General features: G+C 38.4%; 1 protein-coding gene across 1 annotated transcript in view; it reads left to right on the top strand.

Annotated features, from left to right (window-relative positions):
- LOC107733871 (xylosyltransferase 1-like) overlaps positions 1 to 25,301 on the top strand; it is a 77,579-nt gene that overhangs the window by 23,295 nt on the left and 28,983 nt on the right. Inside the window, exon 2 of the mRNA XM_016545701.1 lies at positions 14,211 to 14,733. Coding sequence (XP_016401187.1) covers positions 14,211 to 14,733 — 523 coding nt within the window. The remainder of the gene's footprint in view (positions 1 to 14,210; positions 14,734 to 25,301) is intronic.

The raw sequence follows: 25,301 nt of genomic DNA, 5'->3' as shown, positions 1-25,301 counted from the left end.
GCATCTGCGCCGCCGCGCGCTCAATCCACTCAGCGTGATTTGCTTACCAGCTGGCGTAAATCAGCTATACAGGCATTAATACTGAATGTTTTATATTCATTGCATACATATACTTTGTAGACATCTTTAATCTCTAATAACTCCATTCTGCTGTCTGTTGTCGGTGTATCTTTGTCTGAATATGGCACTTATCACATGTTTTGTGGTATCGGCGTTTGGTATCGGGGCATTTTAACGAGTAACTGTAGGAGTACAGGAGCTCAGTTTTTGTTACTTTCACTGTTCATTTTTTTCTCTCTCTATGGTAGCCTACATCATCTTTTATTTAATAGCATTAGAGCTGCTCCATTGCCGCGGCTCAGTACTGTAATCACGCGATTTGCTGTAAAAATGCAGGGAACCACTCGCTATAAATCTCCTAACTGTCAGCTATACAGGCATTAATACTGAATGTTTTATATTCATTGCATACATATACTTTGTAGACATCTTTAATCTCTAATAACTCCATTCTGCTGTCTGTTGTCGGTGTATCTTTGTCTGAATATGGCACTTATCACATGTTTTGTGGTATCGGCGTTTGGTATTGGGGCATTTTAACGAGTACGAGTACTGGAGCTCAGTATCGGTGCATGCCTAGTAATAATATTTCTGTATTACTGTGTATTTAATCAAATAAATGCTGCCTTGGTGAGCATACAAGGCTTCTTGAACCTTTTTTTTAACCAGGTGGATCACTTATTCTTTCTTACAAGCATGGCCTGCCAAGAGGTAGTTGGCTTCTTGAGGGGTTACTGAGAATTAAACTGCTGAGACCTGAAAGAGATAAATTAAGCAAATGCCAGACTGAGCTTAGATTACATGCAGAACTGGGACGTCAGATGTGGATAATATTGTTATTTGGTTTCCAATCTGAGGGCACATTAATGCATGGACAACAGCCATGGGTTAATATCAGAATTGGATATCAGCTGATGGAATTGCGCCGTGGTGGATGGATGTAAATGAGATCTGTTAAGGGAGATGAAGAGAGGTGATTGGTATTTATTCAGGGCGTGTTTGCAGATTTATTAAACTCCGAGGTAAAGAAGACTAACGAAAAATGAAAAAGAAAAAATGGCTTTGTTTCAGACAAAACAACAGACCTCAGAAATCTCAGTCGGATTGAACGATGTGTGAATGTTCAAACAGCTTCTTTTGTTTTGCAGTTGCAGCACAGCAGAGTGAACAGCAAAAGTACTGAGTCATGAACAGAAGGGGAGTGTTTTGAGCGTCTGCTGGCATTGAATGCAGTGAAAGGGCACCCCGATGCTGAACAGGACTGTTGCATCACTATTCTGGCCATTGATTTTCTCGTATTGACATCCGCTCTGCGTCACACTCAGATAAATGATGTAGCGCGCATGCTGCCAATGTTTGTCTAAATTGGTTCCCTCCTCGCACATCTAGTCTATAATTGTCATTAAATATTTTTAGATATAGGCCTACAGTGACTTGTCGCGGAGCAGCAGAGAAATTTGGATGTACCTTCTGTTCTCTTTTTCATGACTGCAACAGCTTCTGATTATAATATGGCTTTCAGTTTGCTTCTTTTTTTACTGTTTGTTTGCTTGCTTTGTATCAGCGCACCGTTTTATAAAGTAGCTCTTAATGGGGGATAGTAGGAAATGGTTTGTTCGTATGATTTGTATAGAAACATACTTTATGTATTCAACACAATGACTGCCATTGTTGTGCGATTAGATTTTACAAGGTACTATAGTTTCCCACATGCTGGTTTCCTCCAGATTAGTAACTATTAAAGTAAAGAACCGGACTGGTGTTATCAGCTGCCATATATTTTATTCCTTTGCTAACTATGTAAATTAATGCAGTTTGTTCATTGTATTCAGACAAAAGCGCCAAATCATTGTGGGTCAGCGTGCTAATGCGTTACCAAAAAATCAAATCGAGACCTGCTGAGTTGTGCCGTTGGCCAGAGCCTTTGAAATGGGGATGGCAGTGATGGAATGGTATGCTAATTAATGCTCCAGTGCTTCTCAGATATTCTGTTACAGATGGTGTATTGATACTCTATATGTGACTGGGCCATGCTGGCAAAGGAGCCATCCGTCAAGTCCCATGTGTGTATAACCTGATCGAGCCAAACTGCACACCTGCAAAGTTTAGGGGTGTTGGCATGGCACCGGGATGTGTTGTAAAAGCAAAGCAGGAGTACACTGACCCGAGACGGGCTCTGCCAGTCAGCTTCTGGGAGTCTGTTTGATGGTCTTATTCCTCCACATGGGCCACAGACTACCGCCTGGACGTTTGAGTTCTCTGTTGGCTGATGCCAACCAAATAACAGGCCTGGAAAACCGCCTTTTGCGCTGACCTTGCTGCTGTCATTATGTCCAAATCTGGGTTGTTCCATGCATGTACCTTACTATTAGCAATCAGCGAAGAGATTAGCCCAAAATACACCCGTTCCAGTGTGCCGCTGGTGGTGCGTGTGGCTGAGAGAACCGAAGGAACCGAGCCAGGGTGGGGCTGTTTTCGGTCCTGGTTCGTGGAAGGGTATTTCTGAGCATGGTGGGTTTCAGGATATTTACACAAGCGGAATGAACGAGCAATCGTTCTTCCTACACAGACCTGCTTTTTACACGTACACCCGCGGTCCCGTCGCCCACACAAAGCTGTAGTTCTCCCACGCTGCCTGACTGAAAGGGGCGGTTATGTAAAGGCATTGGGGCCCGAGTCCCAGACCACTTCGTATGCGAGGAGGCCACATGTCGAGCAATCTGTCTCACAAGCAGCACCTTGAGCATTCATTAAGAAATCCTTAGCCGAGAGTGGCCGCTCCATTGTGGATTCTCTCTAATTGCTGCGCTGTCTCATTTGTATGCCTCTTTAAACACTCTGCCTACAAGGCTTTGCCCCCCTCATTAACGACGGTTTCCTGTCGACGGAAAGGTGGTTGTTTGCTTGTTTTGATGTGCGTGGAACATGATGTTGTTCTCTGATACAGATAAGGGGCCGGATTCATGAAAATCTTCTTAAGAAAGAAGTAAAGACATTTCTTTATAGAAATTCGAAGAAATTTGTAATGATGTTCCTAAATGCAATTCTTGAAATGTTTACAAATATATTCTTAAAAATGTTTTTCATAAGAAGAAAACAGGCTTTGGTGTTAAATGAAGACTAAAGCCCTGTTTGCACGGGATTAGTATTATCCTGTGATTTTACTCAATTTTACTGATTTATCTCCCGGATACGATGTCAAGGCTTTGAGAGTCCCGTTCTATGGTCCGGTTAGATGGATAAAAAAAAAAAAGAAACTAATGTAGTTTCGTGCGCTGTGTCATTTACATTTCACCAGGTTAAAATAATATCTCAATCTTTGTGCTTGATTTATTTGTAACGCATTAACCTCAAAATCTTTCCAGCTTTCTCTTTCTGCCAATTGTATGGTGTAGTGATATAACAGCACCCAAAATACTATCAAACACTCCAACGCAGCTCCATTCTTCGCGAAAGACGAATTTTGTGTGGTACATTCGCACGGGATAAGTGAAGCCTGTGATTTTACTCGAATTTACTGACTTGTCTCCCGGATACCCGGATGTCAAGGCTTTGAGAGTCCCGTTCTATGGTCCGGTTAGATGGATTTAAAAAAAAGAAAAGAAACTAATATAGTTTTGTGCGCTGTGTCATTTACATTTCACCAGGTTAAAATAATATCTCAATCTTTATGCTTGATTTATTTGTAACGCATTAACCTCAAAATCTTTCCAGCTTTCTCTTTCTGCCAATTGTATGGTTTAGCGATATAACAGCACCCAAAATACTATCAAACACTCCAACGCAGCTCCATTCTTCGCGAAAGACGGATAAAAAGGCGCACAGGAAACGTATGATATACGACCCGCCAAATGCTGGCCAAATCACAGAGATGCCGATTCGCACGGGACTAATATTATCACAGGACCTCCGTGTTCGGCGTAATATGGTAGGTCATTTGCGGGGGAATTTTTACTTTACAAATTACAGACATGGCCGATTCGCACGGGATTGAGATCACAGACAACCTCCGTAATTATTACAAATGACTGGAGGTCACCAGGTAATACTAATCCCGTGCGAATAGGGCTTAAGACGTGAGTTTAGGACTAAGCGTTGTGTTTTTTTTATAGTGCTGTGTATTTAAAGTGATGAATGCTATTCGAATTAAATGTTTTTGTGATTATAAAATCAAAAATGAGCTCCATGTTTGACTTTTTGTGGAGTTGTTGCTTAATTTTGAATTCAAATCAAACATAATCATGACTGATCATTGTTTACAGTACATTATCAATCACTGGTGTAATGTCAGAGTACTTGTGCACATCACCTAGTAATAGTGGGCTTATATGTATTAGCCTATTTGTAGATAGATTTATTCTGTCACAATAACACAATAAGACAACCCAATAAATTCATTAAACATCTTTCCTTTAGGTTGGAGGTTATCCCAAACTTAAGAGATTTTTTAAACATTAATTTCAGAAATTCAAATTCTTCATAAGTTTTGTCTTTACAACATTCTTAGGAAAAAGGATAAGAATATTCATAAGAAATGTTTTTGGCAATAAAAAATAGTACATTTACATTTAATCATTTAGCAGATGCTTTTATCCAAAGCGACTTACAAATGAGGACAATGGAAGCAATCAATATCATTGACTTTTTGTGGAGTTGTTGCTTAATTTTGAATTCAAATCAAACATAATCATGACTGATCATTGTTTACAGTACATTATCAATCACTGGTGTAATGTCAGAGTACTTGTGCACATCACCTAGTAATAGTGGGCTTATATGTATTAGCCTATTTGTAGATAGATTTATTCTGTCACAATAACACAATAAGACAACCCAATAAATTCATTAAACATCTTTCCTTTAGGTTGGAGGTTATCCCAAACTTAAGAGATTTTTAAAACATTAATTTCAGAAATTCAAAATCTTCATAAGTTTTGTCTTCATAAGTTTACAACATTCTTAGGAAAAAGGATAAGAATATTCATAAGAAATGTTTTTGGCAATAAAAAATAGTACATTTACATTTAATCATTTAGCAGATGCTTTTATCCAAAGCGACTTACAAATGAGGACAATGGAAGCAATCAATATCAACAAAAGAGCAACGATACGCAAGTGCTATGACAAGTCTCAGTTAGCCTAACTATTATTAAGTTAACTAAATATTAAGTTAGAAAATAAGAAGAAAATAGCAATTAAGAGAAATTTTATTCTTAAGAATGTTTCGTGTTTTTTTACCTTTGAAAAGTAAAATTATCAAGACAAACTTGGTAAAATGTTGACTTCACAAAGACATGACTGAACCTTTAGAAAAAAGTTTATAGGCTAGATAGTTAAATAGATCTCTTTATGTCCCCTTTTAAAATGTATCTCCCTTATGTCGTTCCAAACCAGTATGACTTTTTCTTTCAGAAGATATTTTGAAATGTGTTTTTTCTTTTGTCCAAATAGTGGAAAAAGTCAATTAAGTTCTTCAAAATATTTTCTTTTGTGTTCTGCAGAAGAAAGAAAAGCATGCAGGTTTGCAATGGCATGATTTTTTAAGTGAAACATTTCCTTTAAATAAATTAACTTTTTACAACCAGGTTTGAAGGACATTTTATTTCTCAGAAAGCATTGTTTGTGTTGAATTTCTTTGAATTACAGTTCAGTAAACCTCTTCCTGTCATTCCAGTTCAACTTCCTGTGAGATTTGTCCAATTCTATTAAAATTCCAACTCATGAACTGAAAGGGAGCCATTTCTTCAGTTGTGAATTTTGCCCAGCCCTGTTACAGAAGAACAGAATGTGCAAGACTGATGAGATGAGGGGCTGGCAACTGGAAACCTTCTTAAACGGGCCAGCTTTCACTAGTTGAGCTGCGTGACTCTGTATCCCTCAGACTTAGAAGAGCATTTTCTGAGACGGGGCCAGAAATCCCTACCATAATGGATTACTGTTGACCACTTGATACAAAAGCCGAGGCCTTAAACCTTAAAGCAGCGGGCTAAGCCTGGCTTAATGTTTGCTCATTTGCACTGGTGAGAGCTGTGGGCCTTGCGCTTCAGAGGGAAGAGGATGATGCCAATCAGGCCTCGTGCCAACAGGTGCTCAGAGAGCTTGGGACTGCGTTCAATAGGAAAAACGCCACAAAGCGCCTCAAGCGGAGGCTTATGGGGAATCTCAGCGCTCTTCACAGAGAATCCAAAACTGATGATTCTGAGCTTAGTCTACCAGCTGTGAAAGGCAGCTTAGTGCACAAATCACAGACAAGATAGAGGTTCAAATGTAAATCTTCATGCTTGAGGCACTGTTGTTAATGCCCAAACAATTAGAGCTCGTGCCCTCGTATTAGTTATGTTAATCTGTTAATGGTGAAGTTTGTAATAATGTATCACAGCTAAAAGCAGATACAAAGCTTTTAAACTGAATAAATGTCGAGGGTTTTTTCATAAACTAAACACATTATTGTCAGTAAAACAGCCTTTTCCGTAGCTTTGTATCATAATAAATCCTAAAATAAGGTTAATATTTGTCAGTTAGTGGAGTTAATAAAGCAAGCATAGCAAGGAAGTAGGTCAGGCTGCGTTTTGGTGACTATATTCGGTACGGTGAGGTATAATTTGTACTACAAATGATCAGTCATGTTGTGGCAGGCCATGATCAAGGACTGATGAAGGCCTCTATCTTTACGTGCTGGAAAAGTTCAGAGGCTTCATAAACATTGAAGTTGTCATGCAGAGGAGTTGTGGTTTGAAGTCCCGTGATCATGTTTCGTAGCTAGTTATCAAAGACTGTTTGAACTAGTTACGTTCCCCATCCATCACGAGTGTTTGTCAGAAGTCTAAATGGGTTTATCTGAGTGTTTTTGGGTGTGCATAGTGGAAAGTAACTAAGTGACTTTAAATTACAGACCATATAGAGAGTGGAAATACGATGGAAGATGAGCTACTTGGTTATTGTGAATGTTTGATTGTGCACGATTTTCCAAATAGCCACGTTTTGTCCTCCATCTTTAATCCATCTGTAATAACCTGCTCTCCCTTTGAAATGCAGGTAATTGGATAATGTTAACCGATGAGCAAATATAGAGATGGACACTATTTTAGCAAACTCTCATTTGGTCTGGCTTCATTCTGTTATGTAATGGGCACTTTTCATAATTCAGACAATTGCGATGAATTGTTCTATTTCAAATTTTTCCACACTGAGCATCCTGTTTCACTCTGAAATGTTAGATTATGGAAGTAAATATGTTTCAGAAACACTTGCAGGATAAAAAACCTACATGTTTTGCAAGTCTTAATTGACCATGAACCACAGAAGAAGAAACTATCTTCCTCTTGTGCTCATTTTTGTTTCTGTTTCTCTTAATATTTCTTCTCCTCTTGCCTTTTCATTATCTTTTCTCCTCTTATAAACCTTTTCTTTCTGTCTCGTCTGCTTTCTCTCAGAGATAAACTATCTTCTCTAATGTAACATCCTTGTTCTGGCTTTGCTGTGGTCTCTCTGACTCATGTTGGCCGTGTAGAAGAAGGTGTTGTAGCTCTGTCAGTCCGCTGAGTGTCTCATGCAGACCTGCTCTTCTCCGCTTGGGGGGCTGAGCTGGGCTTATTTGTCATCTCTAGTGGAAGCGCTTTTCACTATTTTTCCCAGTAGCCCACTCAGAGCTGTGAGCAAGACTGGCTATGGGACCAGCCCCTTCATTAGACTGTATCACCCAGGACAAGAGCATTGCTTAGAGCAAAACCATGTAAGAGAGAGAGAAAAACTGAGCAATGTCTCTAGGTATGCGAATACTGTACAGCTAGGTTATGTTTTCTTAAGTGTGGTTGCATGCATGCTTGTTGGACTGCATGTCTGGCTTGACAAACAATGAACAACTTCCTCTGTGGTTTCTGCTGTTCGAAAGAAAGGCAAGGTTATGCGTCAAGTTCTTTCTTTCTGTCTGTCCTTGGCGTCTGCCTCATTGTTAGGAACAACTGTTCTGTTTGCAGAGGTGATGAAAGCCCAGAGGCAATTTTCACTCAATCTACCTAATATCCGAATCAATTTTTAATTCAGTGCGGTTTAGCTTGGACTCCACCTTCAGCAAGAAAGCACAAGGTGATGGCAGAAGATATAAACAACTTCAGAATATTTGGATGATAGCATTGGCCAACATCTAGTTCTTGGCTTCGCTTGGCCAATAGCATACTACGTTTTATCATCTCAGTGGTAAATAGCTTGAATACTGTGCACAATTTGCAGATTTTATGAATGCATAATGTTTTGGCAAAAGAATGAATATGAGTTATATTGGCCACATGCCACAGGAAGCTGAATTGCAGTTTGAAGTAAAATTTAAGGAATTTATCGAATTACATAATTCCATTTATAAATTCATCAGGAAATGGCATTCTAGAAAAAAAAATCATTGTTTCAATCTGATCCATACATTTCTTACATGTAAGTATATACACAGCATATTTTTTTAATTAAATTTAAAGTATGTATAACAGTGAACATTTGACATTTCAAACAGTTGATTTGTTTGTTTTTTTAAGGCCTGTACAACTTTTACAATCATTTATGCAATATAAACTTAACAACTTCAGAATATTTGGATGATAGCATTGGCCAACATCTAGTTCTTGGCTTCGCTTGGCCAATAGCATACTACGTTTTATCATCTCAGTGGTAAATAGCTTGAATACTGTGCACAATTTGCAGATTTTATGAATGCATAATGTTTTGGCAAAAGAATGAATATGAGTTATATTGGCCACATGCCACAGGAAGCTGAATTGCAGTTTGAAGTAAAATTTAAGGAATTTATCGAATTACATAATTCCATTTATAAATTCATCAGGAAATGGCATTCTAGAAAAAAAAATAATTGTTTCAATCTGATCCATACATTTCTTACATGTAAGTATATACACAGCGTATTTTTTTAATTAAATTTAAAGTATGTATAACAGTGAACATTTGACATTTCAAACAGTTGATTTGTTTGTTTTTTTAAGGCCTGTACAACGTTTACAATCATTTATGCAATGTAAACTTAACACCTTTTTAAACTGTAGACAAGGCTTTTTCCCCCCAAATTTTTATTTTCCTATTCCTATGATTGGCACAAAACCATCATAATGACCTTCTGTATCACAAATCAATAAGCCCAATTTGACCCCCTTATTTCCATGTGACTTAAATCAGCCCTGACTCATTGTTTGATAAGACTAGTAAGAATGCTACTATTTGAAATGTTTATTGTGGTATAATCTAGATTTAACATTGGTTTTACAATTTGTTGGCAGTATCAAGTATAAACTGTGCAACATGTACTACGCTACTGTTCTGAACAAAGCCCCAGTGTTCTTTTGTACTTGTCCAGAGTTTGACCTTTACGAGCAGGTCAACTGGGGCTGTTTTTATTAAGATTCAGACACCCACTCTGTGAATGAGGATTCGATGTGGATCGCTGGCTTCAGTTCAGTTTGATTGAGTAGCTTGTAGACAGTCACAGTGATTGATGGAGCTGCTCTCTGTGGTGTAGGAAAGGTCAGAGTTGGGTTTCAGCGCCCGTCCCGCATACTATAACCAGCTCGCAAGCTCACTTTCTGTGTCTAGTCTGCACATGTGACGTCTCCCCACCCCCAGCTCTCTGTGACTCATTCAGCACTGATCCTGCGCAGCCACCCAGGCTGAGAGGTCAGCGAGAGGGCAGCCTCTAGGAAGGTGACCCCTGCAACCCTGGGGCACAGGGTGAGGTAAACTTTGCCGACCTTTGCTGGTGGAAGCAAACTGTGAGGTGTTACATTTGGTCAAAAATAGCATGAACAGTGATTAGAAGTGACTTTTGGATTTGCGGCCTGCATTTCCTAGTGCATGCTTATTGCATTATCTAATTTGTTATCAATTTATTTTTGGTAAAGCAGCAAACTGTGTGTGAGGTGTCACATTTGGTCAGAGACTGTGAGATTACTCATGGAAAGAGACATTTTAGTTCCTGGCCCATTGTCTTGAGTCATAGTCACATAGTTTTTTTTTTGTTTTAGTTTTTTTTGCACGAATGCTCTTTTCATGTCTACATCCATATGTGCACCAGCTTACACATCCATTCCCCATGCATATTTTTTGTACAGTCAAAGCTCATATCTTGTAGCCTTAGGCTGAGTCATGTAATGTTTCCTGACGTCCTTTTTGCATCAGCTTCACAGAGAACTGAAGTATTTATGACTCTCCTAATAGTTGACTAGCAGTATTTCCATTCAGTCCCAGTGCTGTTAGTCCAACAAGCTTCTGCTGAGATGTGATTCACCCGTTTTGATCCAGGCGACTCACGAACTGCATTTTGGTACTTGCTACATCACTTGTGGATGACCATTTTTTTATGTGCATGTTGAATTTGAGTGGATCTTTAATTGTTATTTGTAGTGGTGCATTCTAAAAGAAAAACAGCCACAGTATTGTTCATACTTGAGGTTAGGGTTGTGATTCTCAGCCTTTTTGACTCCAGGTCCCCTCTTTGTTCACAACAACAGTCAAAAGCCTCATGACTTTTTCAGTTTTTTTGTGGTTTACTGAATAAGAATGAATATTTTTTTCTCTCACAGTTTCTACCCTATTAAAATATTTTTGAGCTTGGCATAACTAGAAAAATGTCATTATGATTAATTATAAGAAAAACGGCCATCATTTAAGGTATTAATTTACATGATTTTCCTGGTGTGCTTGGCAGTACTTTGAGTGTAAATGTGATTAATTGTCATAAAAATATTGCTACAATGCAAAAAAGCCTCTTCATTTTTTTTTCTTTCTTTCTTTTTTTGAGGTGAAGTTATGTTCTTAGGTTTTATGACTTTCACTCCACAAGGCTCAGATCGAGAGATGCAGTTGGCCTGGATCAGAAGAGATCAGATACATAAGTAGTATTTTATTATTCCCACAGTATCCGCGTATTAGCTGATGGACTGTGAAGGCGGAGGAAAATCAGGACAGATTAAGGGAGTGTTGTTTGGTTTTAGGTTTCATGTGTGCACTCTCCCTCAAACCTTATTCATTCATTTAAACCATTAAGGTGTACAGTTACATATAACTATAGTTGTCAAACAGTCTCTGACGTGAGGCTTTGAGAGAACAGGCAAAGCAGCATTCCAGTGTCGGACCGTTCCTCGCCGCCGTGCCAATGACTGCAGGGAAAGCCTCTCTCAAATATTTTGTCATTTATATCAGCAATCATAACTACCCAGAAACACGGCACTGGAAACTATAACCAAATCGCTCCTATTGTAATCAATAAAGCTGTGAACACTAGAAGAGCCTGTCTGCTCTGCGCTGTCTGTACTTTTCTGTTTCCTTTCAGATTGTTTAAATTGCGCGGCAGTGTTGACGATATAGCAGAATCTCTGCCGGCTGACACATTTTTACGGTATATACCATCATACCGCCCAGTTCTAGTGTTCGTGTGTGTGTGTGTGGCCTGTGATGTTCTTCGCCATCAGAGAGGTGGAAAAAGAGCCAGATAAAAGTGTGCTTGATAAACGAGTGTGCGACTCCCACCATTCCTGTGATGGATGATGCAAGAGAGAGGGGAGCCTCCTCCGTTTGAGAGAGAATACAGAAGGCCTGCGACTGCCAGGGTGCTCAGCGGTGCAGAGCAGGGCTCCCAGAGCACCTTGGGAAATGACAGATTTTTGCAAGCGATCGATAGTCTTCTCTCCAGCAGCCTAACTTACCTCCTGTGGTTGCTCAGGCTATTAATCCCAGGCACTGTAATTTCCTCCTGAAAGCTCCTGGAGGAGGAGGAGGAGGAGCAGACTGGAGTGGAGTCTGCTCTAAACGGTAGCCTTTAGAGGGCTAAAGTGCGGGTGACGCGACAGGGATTTGTCTTCGAAAGATTTCCCTCACAAATAATACACTCTGTGAGTTCACAAACAAGCTTTAATAAATGCTTTGTAGACAAATTGCACCATAACGGTAAGGAAATGAGAGTTGCAGCAGTGCCTCGTCTTACTTCCTGTCCTCATCTCCTTCTCTCTGATTTTTTTTTTCTGTTTGCTTGTTTCCATTTCCTCCTATTAATGTCTCTTTTGCTGTCTTCCTTTACGTACAGCATCCTTTAAGCGTGGCGCAGTAATCGGTGGACAGAATGAGTTGGGGAAAAGTAAGAGCAGTTGACAGGATGTAGGGATGTTTTTGAGAAGTCAGGGGATGCGATGCATGGGGAAGTTAGTGAGATCATGTCAAAAAGGTTGTAATGTTAAACTGGCTATTGTCACATGTTTCATAAGGCAGAGACATCCAAACTCTCAATATGATGTATTGACCCTTCTGTAGTCCTGCCTTATAGTTAAAACGATCACGTGTTTGTTTATTCTGAAATGGGCATGTTTATGGCTGAATATTTTTGGGGTGGTTTTAGCTTAAGTGTTTTTTAAAACACTGTTGTTAGATTTTATTTTTGATTTGTAATTTATGAAAATGTAGTGTTTGCGAGCAGTTATTTTCGGCCTTTCAAGTAAATAGGAGGTGTGTTTGCATGGCTGAAAATCACTGTTTGTGTAAATGGCAGCAGACTGAACTGACTTGCAGTAAAGGGAATTTAAGATGTAGCACCTGTGATTTTAATTGTTTTCTTTATAAATATTAACCATAGTTGTATTTATTTTACATATTCTAATAGGGCTGCACGATAAATCGCATGCGATATTTAACGCGCATCTTATCAGTAAAGCCGCTTCTGTAATCAGCGGTAAATCTCCATCACGTGCTGTGCTTTCACATTGAGCAGCATTTATTACACAGGGCCGTTGTTCACTGACGAGCTGCGCAAAACCACGTTCATATTCGCGCGATTTTTTGCGCAGCTCGTCAGTGAACAATGGCTCTGTGTAGTTAATGCTGCTCAATGTGAAAGCCCGCAGGTGATGGAGATTTACCGCTGATTACAGAACCGGCTTTCTGACAAGATGCGCGTTAAATATCGCATGCGATTTATCGTGCAGCCCTATATTCTAATGAGCTTTATTTTACATTTTGCAACATTTGAACACTATTGCCAAGAAACTAGCCTATATAAATTAAATTATCATGTCATTATCATAAATTAATATGTATTAAAATGAAATTTATTCCTGTGATAGCAAAGCTGAATTTTCAGCAGCCATTACTTCAGTCTTCACTGTCACATGATCCTTCAGAAATCACTCCAATATGCTGATTTGATGCTTCTTATTGTCAATGTTGAAAGCAGTTGTGTCACTTTTGATATCTAATGCATGCTTGAAGAATAGTTTGAAGAAGTTTTACTTTCTTTCAAATAAAAAATTTGTTTACACTTCAGCATGAGACTGAGTTGGCGTTTATATTCAAGCTGAAATGGGCGAATGACTTGCTAATGGAATCAACAAAAGATATAAAGAGATAAAATGAAAAAAAAATGCACATTTATTTGCAAAACACCATGTAGATAGTCGTCCTGTCATGTCAGAGATCATATCCTCTCCTATAGCATTCACAGCTACAGAGATGTCTCCTGCAATCATATCAGCGCTCAGGGCATGGCTGCAACCTCCTTCCTGTTGCACACACTGTTACCAGTGGAATATTCCATCAGCAGTGACACTTGCAGGAAACTGCAAAATAGCAGAGATGACCTGAGGTCATGCTCCCTGTGAATTACTGTGTGGTTAAAGTCTGATAAGCTTACATACTATACTGAATAGTTTTACTGTTGCTCAATAATGTTACTCATATGCCGGCAGACACCTGTGTCAATATGCCTTTTTTTTTTTTTTAACAGCGCACAAGGAACTAGATGTTTTCTGAATTGTAAAACTGTGAGAAGTGCTGTGGGCGGTTGCCAGGTCATTGGTATGCAGTTGCTAAGGTGTTCTGAGAGGCTGCAAGGATGTTGATATGCATTTTCTAGGGTGTTCTACTTGGTTGATAGGAGGTTGCATAGTGACCCAAGTCAAAAGAGCCCATCTCCAGGTCTCTAATGTAAAACTATTAAATGTTTATTCACCCATTATATTGTTCAACCAAAAAATAGTTAAAGAAATTGTATGTCTGATTGCTTATAAAACTAACTGAGGCATAAAACTTGATGATGTTGTGTTTTATCTGGTGTGACATTGATGTTCTAGTAGTAGCAGCTACTGATTTCATCTGTTTTCATGTTTCAGGACGGCTACTACTCGCATCGGCCCAAGGAGAAAGTCCGCGTGGACAGCAACAACGAGAACTCCGTTCCCAAAGACTTTGAGAATATAGACAACAGTAATTTCGTGGCGCGTTCACAGACTCAGAGACATGCACCCGGCAAGCACAAACAAGGCCTTCTGGAGAAGGCGCATGCGCAGCAAAGCCTGAGCAAGAACTCCAACGAGGTCATTCAGTATGCACAGAACAAAGGTGGCTTCAATCATACGCGCACCGACCTTCAGCGGAGGGCCAATCCCACCCTCAGTCCACAGCAGTCCCTGCAGCACCGGCACCATCTTCAGCAGGCCAAGCGATTGGCCACACCCACCGCCAACATCAAGTATGATCAGCCGCCCAAATGCGAGATCAGTGGCAAAGAGGCGATCTCCGCCCTTTCTCGCACCAAGACCAAGGAGTGCCGGCAGCAGATAGCAGAGGTTTACTGCCGCCACAAAGAACGCCAGCTCATGCCCGAGAAGGTCACCCGTTACTGCCCTGTAGAGGGTGAGTAGACTCTCTTTACACTGCATACTCGATGTTAAAGACCTCATAAAATCAAAATTGGGATTTTGTGGCTTTTTAGTCTGTTTATTAGCTTTGAAACTTTCACTAGTAGGGGAATCATCTTCAAGTTTGAAGTGAAGTGATGTGTGGCCAAGTGTGGTGTCCCATACTCGGAATTTGTGCTCTGCATTTAACCCATCCAAGTGCACACAAACAGCAGTGAACACACACACACCGTGAACACACACCCGGAGCAGTGGGCAGCCATATTACTGCGGCGCCCGGTGGAGCAGTTACCTTGCTCAAGGGTCTAACCTCAGTCGTAGGGTGGAGAGAGCGCTGGTTATTCACTCCCCCCACCTACAATCCCTGCCGGTCCTGAGACTCGAACCCGTGACCTTCGGGTTACAAGTTCGACTCTCTATCCATTAGGCCACGACTGAAATGCATGGTATTGATCTTATTGTGAACTATTTTTTCATCTATAATATTAATCAAAATGTTAAAACTTAAAATGACAGACTTCTCTCTAGTGTTGGGGGATATACTCCATAGTCATATCGTCCTATCATCAGCCTGTGAGATCGCTGATACACGATATTATCATGCTAATTTATTTAATTATTTACTTACTTAGCTTCATAGCCGGAGAGTGAACCAACTCCAGGGTAAGGCTAAATGCACCCTAATGTTAGTGTAATATTAACTAAATATATAAAATATTTTTAATATGACTGAATTTGTATTTAACATAATTTAATAGCAACATTGTAAGTTACTAATTCTAATGCTTATATTTCCTCAGTTATTCAAACAGCAGCTACAGAATATGAGCAAAGTACATTTAAATTATCAAAGAACATGACTTCAGTCTAACGCGAGTATATGCACTTTAAAAAACACTCCCGTTATAATAATCGAAGCCATCTACACTGTATGATGAATAAATCTCTTATACTTACATCGCACATACATCTGCACTTTGTTGTTTATAATGAGAGAATTTGCGAGTCAGAATTCATTCAGCGCGCGAACTCAACAACAAAACTCCGGTGTTTCAGCAATGACTCATCTGAACATCTCTGATTGGCCGTTGCATTCATAAACTCAACAGAATCGTGTGTGATTGATTGGTTATAACACGCAACACTGTAAAAACACAGGGAAAAAATGGAACAAATAAGCCCTAATATCAATGAAATAGTATTAATAATAACAATAATAATCGTCTTGCTATCCTCAAAGGCATCAGCCATAGGCAATATCTCTGACTATCGTCAATACACTATACCAGTGTTTCCCAACCGGGGTGCCGTGTAAAAAATCATTTTTTAATATTTTTAAATTGCTAAAATGTTCAAAAAAGCATCTATTATATAATATCCATTTCTGATGTCGCCAATAATTAGAGATGCACAGAAATTTCGGCTGCCGAAAATTGGTTCACAGCTCAGGTTTCACTTTCAAGTGGTGTGACGCTCTGCGTATTATCCCGCTCTATGTGTGTGCGCTCCGCTCAGTCGCTCCACTCGTATACCGTTCATGCTCATCGGAACAGCAAAGTCCACTCAAAAATTGAGCCGACAGGAAACATCGATGTAGTACAGTATTGTTTCTGTCTGCAATAGCCCTACTGTGTTGTAACATGGTGTAGTAAATGGGCAACTTTGGTAACGCTGCCCTCTCATTCATTGATCTGCTAACCGCTATTTTATGCTCACGTGTTCTGATAATAATAGCTTTCTAGGACTAAACATTATTTGGATAATTGGTAAAAAAAAAAAAAAAAAGTTAAATATCTTAACCCTACTGTTAGACCTACCTGAAAAACTAAAAAGCAATTTATTTAATTCGAAGGCCTGTCGTTATTTTTTATTTGTGCTATCATTATTCATTTCTTTATTTGTTCTTATTTTATTACTGACTGCTTACTTGTCATTTTTTATTCAATTCAAAGTTTGAAATCAAGCTATCTCGTGCTATACTGCACCAAAATTACCCAACTGTAAAATTAAAAAATGTAGGGTGCCACAAGTTTGTTAAAATTTCCAAAGGGTGCCGCGACAAAAAAAGGTTGGGAAACACTGCACTATACTATCATCTATCGGCACAACCCTACTTCTGTCTGGTCATGTATGCCGGACTTCATTTATTTAGTCAGTATAACAACACCCCTCCACAATTGACTGCAACACGCAAACATGTCTATATCTCTCAAAATCCAGTATCCGCCCTACATTTTTTCTTTTTGAAAAAATCTGTTAAACTTGGATGTATGTCACAACACAGAAAAAAAGTTGCTACTATAGTTTCACTGTGAATTTTAGATATACGCATTTAAAAGTGTTTCGTTTCCTGGAAAATGGGCCAAAATTATTGATGACTCATCCTGCACTACACAGATTTTTGTCCAATCAGATGCCCTCTAGTATGAGAATGGCTCACCCACTGCGACTGACAAGCAATAGCAAATGGTTCATGGCTTTGATGTAGGGCTGGGTGATATGGCCAAAAAAATGACTATAACATTTTTAATATCAGTCGATAACGATAATTATCACGATACATTTTTTAATCTTTATTGCCTCATTTTTATATGGCGAAATGTAATTATTATTCTGTTTGAGTTTTATTAACTTTAACCATTGGTCTTCCATAGTAGCATACATTTAGATCATCATAACCACAGTTAAAACCACACATATAGCACCTCAATACCATGGTAAAAATATTATATTGTTTCTAGGTATTTGTATGAAAAACAGTAGTCTAAATACATTTAAGTATAAATGCATGAATGCTATAGCTGAATCAAAAAATACTGTAATTATATTCCCTTATATTCCCTTGCTCTTTTAATCCATTTAATTTATATCTACATTAATAATACTATAAAATTTCTTATTATTATCCCACATTTCTGCCACAATACCATGGTATGGTTAGTGTTACTACAATAAATCCATGGTAAATGATGGCAATTTTTGGATTGAAAAGCCTTCTGACTGTGTCGTTGCGCACAGTTCTCTTGTTTGTCAGCGCTGTTTCATCCGGCTTTAAACTAGTTTAAATCACAGAGTGTTGTTCGCTGAATTCAAGCGTTTCACACTGGATCTCACACCGCTGTTTAGTGCTCGAGTGACTGAGACTCATCAGCGAGTAAACACATCTGCTCTAGTGAGCTCATGCTGCCATTTGAACTTTGAGCCTAGCGGATAAACGGTCCGTGTGGCACGCTTCAAATTAGTAGTGCTGTTTCGTTCCGCTTTTGGTGCATAAACATTATATCGAACATTTATCGAACTCTTCATACCGTTTATTGAGGAAAATTATATTGCGATAATTATCATTATCGTTTTACCGAGTCCTACTTTAACGTAACTGAAGCCTTTTTTTTTTTTTAATGGACAAGCCGTTTGATATTCACTGGGCCCCAAACTTCCTGTTTAAATAGGAAGTACATCACCACAGGAGAGAAAACTGTACTTGTCAGGTCTTTAAATCAGTGTCATGATGTTTTCTTTTGGGATAAGGACTGATTATAATCATCAACCTTCAATGGCATGAAGGGAAACATTAGCTGGAGTTTATGGGAATTTAAGATAAATAATGCTCAAAATAATGATGGTTTTCCCGAATTAATTGCCATCCTGTCTTTGGAGGTTTATGGAAGTAGCGCATTAAGAGTCACAGGGCTGGTAACAGACATTCACAGCACTTGTAATTACAATCAGAGACAGGCTGGAAATGAGATTCTGAATTTCCGCACAAGGTTAGACGGATGTAATTGCTGTATGGTGTATTTTCTTTCCCGTCTCCATCTCCCATAGTTGACTACAGAAAACATATTCATGCAATTATGCAGTGCTCAGCCGTCTGCACACAAATCAGGGCTGTGGATGCGTTCAAATAGAACAGTGACAGACCTTCTTAGGGCTCAGAGCCTCTGCCCGGAGAAACTTCCGGAAGCCAGAATGGGTTTTGACAGATATGACGGGGACATCACCACAGAGACATGAGTCTGGGACATGCGGAGGTTGTAAGGGGGTGGGGCGGGCCATGAACGCATCTATTTTCAGAAAGTACAGTAGACCGACCAAGCCACAGGGATGCTGTTTGTATGTATTTATAAACTGTAATTGCATTGTGCGGTAACAGACAAAGTCTTTGATGGCGAACACGTGAGCGCTTTACCTCAGTGGCGGCAATTAGCGCAGAAGCAACATAAATTTGAAACAAATGGCAGGTTTTTAATGAACATTGTTGGATGAATGAGTTTCAAATGTGGTCCAGGCTGTCGGTCATGAGGTCCCACAAGGAATCTGTGCTTTGGTAGCACTGTTGACTGTTGAAGGAAATCTGCAGAATAGATTTACAGAACTGAGAGTGCTAAACTCAGTGGCCCATCTTGGCTGCTTGTTACTGTTTATGAGCATTACTTTTCTCAAATCTGACTTCAATCGAAAACTCTATTATTCAGGCTGGTCCGTTTATCACAATGCAGTTAAAACAAGTAATGTTTCTAACCAGAAGCTGAGCTTTTTTAACTGAAAGGTAAGATGTCCATTCATTCCAATCATTTTACTATAATTTTTTTCCTTTTTTTACTTCTTGTATTGTTTTAATATTTGCTCAGCTCCACTCTGCTCTGTGAGATTTATATCATTATCTTGTTATGCAATAACACTTTTTTTCCCTCTAAATACACCACTGTTCAATAGTTTGGGATCAGTACGATTTTATTAATCTTTTTTTCAAAGGATCCATTAAATTGATTAGAAGTGATAGTAAACATTTATAATGTTACAAAAAATTTCTGTTTCAAATAAATGCTTTTGAACTGTCTATTAATCTAAGAATTCTGAAAAAAAAAAAAACACATTCAACCCTCTACGGACACTTTGGCAATTGAATCACCATTGGCTAGTACATTTTTTTGTTTACTCGCCAGACTATATAATAAATGTTTGTAAAATGTAAGTATACTCTTAACATCAGTCAGTCAAGCATTATAATATGATAATCAAGTATTATTTAATGATAGAACTTTAGTAATTAGAATTAAAACTTGATAACCATGTATGAATGCATATTAGTCATTATAACTGAACTTAGGACTGGTGGTGGGGCTTTTTTGGTTATTCAGTGTTTCTGTAAAATAAACTGGGAAAAAAAACTAACAAAAATGCTGATAAGATAATAATGATACGAATTCTACTAATAAGAACAATATAAAACGCACTAAGGATTAATGAGCTGCTGGATTCATGAATATTAATCAGGTTGTGTGTGTTCGCTCGAACTGATTTGCTGAAATCAAAACAGGGACGATAATAGGTGAGCGCCAGCCAATGAGATTGCCATTTGTGCATTAGTTCCGCCCACTACCAGAGAAAGCGGCAGTTCTTAAAAGCTGAAGAATTCCAAAGGAACTTTATGTTTTTTACGTTATTTTGACAGGAAAATACAACAAAGAATATAATTTACATGTAGCACGTCAATTCTCTCTCTCTGCGTGTGTTTGTGTGCGTTCACTCGAACTGATTTGCTGAAATCAGAACAGGGACGATAATAGGTGAGCGCCAGCCAATGAGATTGCCGTTTGCGCATTAGCTCCGCCCACTACCGGAGAAACCGGCAGTTCTTAAACGCTGAAGAATTCCAAAGAAACGCTGTTATTTTGACAGGAAAATACAACAAAGAATATAATTTACATGTAGCACGTCAATTCTCTCTCTCTCTCTGCGTGTGTGTGAGACAACGCGACGGTGAGTCGTGGACCTTTACACTAGAGTTTACGATATGTTAAATACAGGTGCGCTGCGCATCCAATCAGATGAACTGAAAAATAGCACAGATCGCTTGACGGAGAGTGAAACTCTGAAGCGCTCAGTCAGAGTGTTCGGCGAGTGAAAATAAACTTATACTTAGCCTCCAACTCACACACTGGCGAGTAAAATCTGAGAATTTATTAGCCATTGGCTAATATTAGACATCTAGTCACCCAGAGTGAAAATTTAGTCGCATTTACAAGAGATTTACTCGCAATGTAGAGGGTTGACATTTTCCATAAAAACTATTAAGCAGCACAGTTGATTCCGTCACATTTTTGGACATATTTTTGATCAAATAAATGGAGTCTTGGTAAGCATAAGAGACTTCTGTCAAAAATATTTTCAAAAAGTCATAGCGACCCTAAACTTTTGAACAGTGGTAAATTTTATAACAAAGTCTGTTAAGACTGTGTTTAGCTTGCAGCGAAATCTTGCATTGTGGGCTGTTGTTGTGTCACACTTGTGATAGAGTGGTATCGGAAAGATCTTGTAGCGAGAGGCAACACAGATGCTCCAACTTTGAAAATGCTCATCGCTTCAGGTGAAATCACACAACTCCGCTTCTCTTCCTAGACGTTAACATACTCTTATAGCAGGACCAGTGCTTCACTGAGAACACAGGAAACGCAGGGACAGATGATGGTCAGGCCTGTCCAGCCCATAAAGACAGAGGACACTGAGGGGTTAAGATGGTGTAATTGCCTTTAATAAAAGACCTTCATGTCTTTCCCAGCCTCCACCCATCCAGGGTTGGCCAGGTTCTCCCTGAGGGCCAGGAGCGGTGCCTTCTCCTGCCCCCTTTCAGGCTCCATCACAGGGTCTGGAAGGCCGGTGCACTTTGAGACATTAACGACAGGCTCAACTCTCAGATTATAGTCATTACCCCCTCATGGCCCATGTCTTCAGTCAGCATAGCCTTGCGCCAAAACATAGTGCCTTCAGTGTAATTTCATATGAGCATTTAAAATTAACCTCGTGGCCTGTAATGAGTAATTCAGCTTGCCCTTCTTTAGAAGTGGCAGGCTATATCATGACATGGAGAGAGAGGCAGTCCGCCACGTATTTATTCTGTGGGCATTTTTAGAAAGCCACAAACGACCAAGGCTCAGCCCTTGTGGTCTGGGCCAAGCTATTTGTGAGTGCTGAATGTATGTCTGAAGGAAGGCGGGGGTGGTGTCTTATAACAGCCATTGTGGAGATGGTATCAGTGAAACGCTTATAGGCCAATAGGTGATCATGTGGTGGATCGCTGCGGTTCTGGATTCCGGCGTTACAGCAGTGTCTCGGATGGATTGAGGTATCCTCAACTCGGTTTAAGTGTTACAAAGGCTCAACTGTTTCATCTGGGATACTCAGATGAAACTGGGATTGAGGGATACTCTCCATCTCAATGCGTCACAGAGTCCGTTTTTGAGATTGATGACTGTATTTATTGATAGGAGTCTTTCCCGGGTTGTCCTGTTCTTACAATAAATAAAGCCCCTTTAATACTCCTGGAGTTAGAGATGTGAATAATGACTGTAACCATATTGGCAAAAGATGGTGATCTTCAGAATGACTTGGCAGCTAAAATAATGTGTGGGGGGTTTTTTTCTATTAATAGACTAAAATGCACCCTAAAATCATTGACACGATGCGCTTGTACTATTGTCAAGTGTTTAGTGATGCCGCAGGCTTCTTTCAAAGGCCTTTCGAAATAAAAAATTAGAAAAGTTGGCTGGAGCTCAAGTATTCGCATCGTCATCCACATCAGCGAAAAGAGGAGTAGCAATATTGGTTAAGAAACATTTGAATTTTAAAAGTGAATTTAGTAAAATAGATAAGGAGGGAAGCTATGTATTAGTGAGAGGAGAATTAGAAGGACAAAAAGTAACTTTAATTCATGTATACAACCCACCTGGGGAAAATTTAAAATTTAAAAACAATTTTTTTATTGTTGTTAGTAATAGAAGTTAAAGGAATAATGATTATGGCAGGAGATTTCAATTTGGTCATGGATGAAGAATTAGATACTCGGCGTATAAGAAAGCACAAATCAGTAAAAGGGGCTACACTTTTGCATCAAGCAGGTGTGGAGCTGGGATTGATAGATGTGTGGTGTTTCATGCATCCACAGATTAAGGAGTTTACATATTACTCTGAAGCTCATAATATTTATTCCAGATTAGATTATATATTTTTGTTCAAAAATGATGTGCTAAGAGTAAAGAGCTGTGAAATCTTGCCAATAACTGTAGTAGATCATGCAGTAGTGATAATGGAAATGGATCTTGGGAGTATACGAGGAGCTCCAATATGGAGATTTAATAATTCTCTTCTTAGGGATAATATTTAAAAAAAAAAAAATAATATACTGTTTTAGAAATTATATACAGAGTAATAATAATGGAGAAGTGACATCAGTTATATTGTGGGAGGTTGCTAAAGCCACAATGAGAGGGGAAATAATAGCATATGCATCATGGAAACAAAGAAACAAAGTCAAATAGAGAAGTTAAACTTAGAAAATAAATTAAAAAGTTTACAAGAAAGGCACGAGAAAAATTTAAATAAGGAGGTTCATGAAGAGTTAAAGAAGGTAAAGAAGTCCTTAGATAAAATAGCAATTGCAGATATTGAGAAGAACTTAAAGGAACACTCCACTATTTTTGAAAATAGGCTGGGATTGATAGATGTGTGGTGTTTCATGCATCCACAGATTAAGGAGTTTACATATTACTCTGAAGCTCATAATATTTATTCCAGATTAGATTATATATTTTTGTTCAAAAATGATGTGCTAAGAGTAAAGAGCTGTGAAATCTTGCCAATAACTGTAGTAGATCATGCAGTAGTGATAATGGAAATGGATCTTGGGAGTATACGAGGAGCTCCAATATGGAGATTTAATAATTCTCTTCTTAGGGATAATATTTAAAAAAAAAAAAATAATATACTGTTTTAGAAATTATATACAGAGTAATAATAATGGAGAAGTGACATCAGTTATATTGTGGGAGGTTGCTAAAGCCACAATGAGAGGGGAAATAATAGCATATGCATCATGGAAACAAAGAAACAAAGTCAAATAGAGAAGTTAAACTTAGAAAATAAATTAAAAAGTTTACAAGAAAGGCACGAGAAAAATTTAAATAAGGAGGTTCATGAAGAGTTAAAGAAGGTAAAGAAGTCCTTAGATAAAATAGCAATTGCAGATATTGAGAAGAACTTAAAGGAACACTCCACTATTTTTGAAAATAGGCTCATTTTCCAACTCCCCTAGAATTAAACAGTTGAGTTTTACCGTTGTCGAATCCTTTTTTCAAAAATAGTGGAGTGTTCCTTTAATGTATACTAGACAGAAATATTATGATAATAGTGCAAAATCTCTAAGAAGGCTAGCATTGAAAATAAAAAAACAAAAAGAAAAATCTGCAATAATGAGTATAAGGGATGAAGGGTTAGTTGAAAGAAAGGGGAAGTTAGAAATAATTTTGTGTTTTAGAGATTATTACCAATCTCTTTATAAACTAGATTCTGAATGTTTGAATACAAGTGAAATTAAAAATTATTTGAATTCTTTGAATCTTCCTACAATTACAAGTCAACAAAATAAAGTGTTAACCTTTATAAAGAATTTAATCAATTGTTGTCCTCAATATTGTGTGAGGTTTTTAATTGGATTCTAGAAAAGGATGAGTGGCCACAGACATGGAACTCTTCTATTATAACAGTAATATTAAAGGAAGGGAAAGACCCTATACAGTGTTCATCTTATAGACCGATATCTTTGTTAAATGTAGGTCAGAAGTTCTTCACATCAATAATTGCTACTAGACTTGCTGATATATTACCAACAATAATTAACTTAGATCAGACAGGATTTGTGAAAAATCGGGTATTATCTGATAATATACGAAGAACATGCTCAGATGAAACAGTTTTACTCAGCTGTTGCCGAGTCAATTCTGTGAACTTCTATAGATTAGTGATCACATGATGGTTTGTTTAAGAGAAATAGCAAGAGATCCAGATTTTAAACCAAATACTTTTGATGATGTATTTAAGGTTTGGGCTAGCAAAGGATTTTATCAAATTTATGGAGACAATGAGATGGAGACGTTTGAGAGTATAAGTGTAATGTGGGGTTTGGTGTTTGGGTTTTGTTTCATATTCATGTTTTCATGTCTTTTATTTTGTAGTTTGGTCCCTGTTTGTGTCATGCTTCCCTTGCCCTCTTGTATTTTTGCCATGGCCGTCCATGAACTCACTGTCTGCCCTGTCATGACTATGGAGGCTGTTCATGAACTCTCTGTCTGTCGTGCCATGGCCACGGATCGTATTGTCTAGGACATTATTTTACAAATATCTTCAAATAAGAAGTTATTTAAAGGATGAAATTAAAATAAAAAATTTAGATGATATCATCATTTATTTTCAGCATGTTGGAGAAGCTGCGGTGAACTTAAAGCCCATTATATTCATATATTTTATACTTGCAAAATAAAAATAAAAAATTTGGACAGAAGTAATTCAGGTAATAGAAGAAATTTTTAAGAAATATAATAAAGGTACAAAATATAGTTTTGGGTATAGGACCTACGCTACTTAGTAAAGATGAGTTATATTTATTTAGAATACTGAGAATGACAGCTTTTAAAACAATAACAAAATTTTGGAGAAGGAAAGAATCCCCAGTTTTAAATGATTGGTTAGATTTACTCTCTAAAGTACACTCTATGGAGAGGATAACAT

This window comes from Sinocyclocheilus rhinocerous, unplaced genomic scaffold (genome assembly GCF_001515625.1).
Source record: "Sinocyclocheilus rhinocerous isolate Xijiao unplaced genomic scaffold, SAMN03320098_v1.1 scaffold189, whole genome shotgun sequence".
NCBI classification, from domain to species: Eukaryota; Metazoa; Chordata; class Actinopteri; order Cypriniformes; family Cyprinidae; genus Sinocyclocheilus; species Sinocyclocheilus rhinocerous.
Note: the sequence above shows the minus strand (reverse complement) of the source record. Positions and strands in the feature narration are given on the sequence as shown.